General features: G+C 55.4%; 1 protein-coding gene across 1 annotated transcript; it reads left to right on the plus strand.

The window, feature by feature from the left end:
• Positions 1-202: 202 nt before the first annotated feature.
• On the plus strand, positions 203-2,616 carry FNDC10 (fibronectin type III domain containing 10). Its single transcript, XM_075773558.1, has one exon. It carries the CDS (start codon positions 334-336, stop codon positions 1,048-1,050), a length of 717 nt encoding a protein of 238 aa, XP_075629673.1. The 5' UTR covers positions 203-333; the 3' UTR covers positions 1,051-2,616.
• The last annotated feature ends 562 nt before the right edge of the window (positions 2,617-3,178 follow it).

Raw genomic sequence — 3,178 nt, forward strand, 5'->3', positions numbered from 1 at the left:
GCAACGCCCCGGGGGGGCGGGGAGGGGACTGAGCCAAGCCCGTGCCGGCCCTTACCGGGGGGCGCAGCGCTCGGGGCACCCGGGGACCGTCCGTTGGGGGCTGCGGGTCCCCCGCAGGCCGGGCACGGCAGGGTCGGGGCCGCCCGCCGCTGGTCCGGAGCGGGCGCTGGCCAACGCGGCGGGTGCTCCGCAGCCCAGCGAGAGTTAACGGCGCAGCCGCCTCTCCATTGGCGGCCGGCGGAGCGGCTGCGGAGCCCGCGTTTATAACCGGCGCACGGGGCGCCGCAGCCCTCCGCCGGCACCGCGGCTCGGCTCCATGCCGCGGCGGCCGGCATGCCCGGCATGCCCAGCCTGCTGCCGCCCTTCCTCGCCCTACTCTGCTTCGGGGCGCCGGCGCCCGCCCTGAGGGCGCCGCCCGCCGCCGCGGGGCCAGCGCCGCCCGCCTCGCCGCGGCGGGCCGAGGCCGGGGCCGGGGCCGAGGCGGCGGAGGAGCCGTGGTGTCCCTACAAGGTGGGGACCGAGGGCTCGGCGGGCGGGCGGCTTTGCTTCCGCACACCGGCCCGCGGCTTCCAGTGCGCGGCGCGGGCCTGCCGCGCCCACCGGTCGCCGGGCGGCGCCCTGGTAGCCAACGTGCTGCGCAACGGCAGCGTGCTGCTGCAGTGGGGGCCGCCGCGCCCCGCCGCCGGCCTCCGCGGCTTCGCGCTCAACTGCTCCTGGGACGGCACCTACACGCGCTTCCCCTGCGACAGCGTGGAGCTGGGCGCCGCCTGCCGCGACTACCTGCTGCCCGAGGCGCACGGCAGCGTGCGCTACCGCCTCTGCCTGCAGCCGCGCTACGCGCCGTCGCGCCCCGCGCCGCCCGCCCAGTGCGTGGAGTTCCGCGTGGAGCCGGCCGCCATGCGGGATATCGTCGTCGCCATGACGGCCGTGGGGGGCTCCATCTGCGTCATGCTCGTCTTCATCTGCCTCCTGGTGGCCTACATCACCGAGAACCTCATGAGCCCGGCCCTCGCCGGGGCCGCGGGCGCCGCAGCTCCTCGCCGCGCCTAGCCTTCAGCGCTGCCCGCCGGGGCCCGGGTGCGCCGCGGAAGCGGAGCGGGACCGGACCGGGCCGCGCCTCCCGCTCAGCCGGCTCTGGGCTTGGCTGCGCTGCGTGGGGCCCCGCCCCGGGCGGGGAGGGCACTGCGGCGCCCGTCCCGGGGTGCCGGTACGGCAGCGGCGGCGTCCCCGGTTCCCTTGCCAGACTGCTTCTTGCAGCGCGCCCGACGCCGGCTTTGTGGCTCTTTCAGGGGAGGAGGAGGAGGAGGAGGAGAGGTTCTCCAAACTGTTCTGGCAGCGGTGTTGCTCAGGGCCTCGTTTGAAGCGTTGGGTGTCTTGGGTTTGCTTTTCCCAAACTTCCAGCATTTGGGTTTTCCTCAGTATTTGGAGCTCTTTTTCCTCCTGGGGTGGGTTTTCAGCCTGAGCCGTGCATGGTTACTGAACTCGCGGGATCTCAGTGGACTAAAAGTAAATAATGGCAAGGGCCCACAAGTGCCAGAAAAACGTCTGTTTTAAAAGCAAGTGACAGATCTTACAGGGGGCCTGTTTGAGAAGACTCTCCAGAACACCCTTATTTTAAGCCTATGCCTAAACCCCCTTGCTCTTAGATGTGTGCTTGAATTTTTCCCTGAGGGGGGATGTTGTTTAAATTCTGTGGGAGAACAGACCGGTGGAACCACAAAACCTATAGCTAAGAGTGTCTTTGATCCAAAGCCCACCTAAATCTCGTGACTTAAGTGGGTTTTGTATCGTGCCTTATGCTGTCGACAAATTCTGGGACCTAGACTGGCCGCTGTGCAAAAAAAACGGGTTTTTCGGTCAGCTTGAGTGACCATCAACATCCTACACCGACCAAACCTGCTTTTCTCCCTTTAGAACTGTCGTATCGGCAGTTTCCACCAAGAGCAATGCTAATGGGACAAATTTAGTATGAAATTTCCATTTTGTTGTGCCAATAGGAACCAATCCTTAATTATAAAATAAGTACAATGTAAATGAGCACCATCACTGCCCTCTGAAATCCCATCTTTAGGAATGCTGTGTGCAGCTACACTTAAGGTAAAAGCGTCTTAAACACAGAACTCACTGATGTTGTAGCCGGGTGTTTTGAGCGTAGGAACACTCCTTGTTAACTGCTCACTCAATGCTGTAGTAAGTAAGGTTTTAGCCATATTCTAGTATTAATTCTATTGTGCCTTAGTGCTGAGAATTTGTCCCATTTATATTGGTGTATCTGTTCTTGTAGTCTTCATAGACAACTGCATCTCCCCTAGTGTTTTTGTCTCTGAAACTAGTGGTTGTTGGTTTGTTTGTTCGGTTGTTTGTTTGGTTTTTTTAAAACAAACTTAGGCTGATCGTTACTTGAACTTTAATATGTACACAAAATAGAGTCAGTTACCATCTGAGAGGTATTTATTTAGTGAGCTAGTTTTTATTTAGTGTTGTTTGTATGTAGTTGACTGCTGTAACAAAAAAATTACTTTATGTCACTTAAACTGAGCACCTAAAGCAAAAGTAGGGGAACAGCTCTTCTGTAAAGGGGTATTGCTATTAAAATAACATCCGTTTCCTATGTGATCTGTTTGTGTAAATGTTTATGACTGGTGAATGACCCGTATGCTTTTTTTGTGAAAGTAGTTTGCGAAGTGTAAACTTGCTAGTAGAGGGTAAATATAGAAAGTATATGGAAACCTTAATAAAATGTAGTATTTGTACTAATCATAATCCCTTCAGTAATTTGAGAGTGGCTGAGAAACTGAAGGTCTATATTTCATCAGGCAGAAATACCTTTTATTTGTTTGTTATTCTTGCTTTGTTTTCTTTCTCACATGCAGCTGACTCTAAATTTAACAGTGTTCTCTTTTTTATTAACTCGCCAATGTACTTGATTTAAGCAGCCTGACAATATCTAGCATCGCAGTAACAAAGATGGTGTCATTCATTGATGTTGAAGGACAATGTCATAATTTTTCTTATTTTATCCCTCAGGAGATTGACTGCTCAGAGAAAAGGCAATCTGTTTTTAAGAACACTAAGACAAATTGTATGCAGTGGTGTTTAGTTCAGTGAATTTAAACACAGAGAAAATTTGGGTTAAAGGTCTTTTAAAGGTTTCAAGTCAGTCTTGCCTGTAGCCAGT

The sequence above is a fragment of the Balearica regulorum genome, chromosome 21 (genome assembly GCF_011004875.1).
Source record: "Balearica regulorum gibbericeps isolate bBalReg1 chromosome 21, bBalReg1.pri, whole genome shotgun sequence".
Taxonomy (NCBI): Eukaryota; Metazoa; Chordata; class Aves; order Gruiformes; family Gruidae; genus Balearica; species Balearica regulorum.

Excerpts from the sequence above, each read along its gene's own strand:
- FNDC10 (XM_075773558.1), top strand. The coding sequence starts at position 334 with ATGCCCGGCATGCCCAGCCTGCTGCCGCCCTTCCTCGCCCTACTCTGC.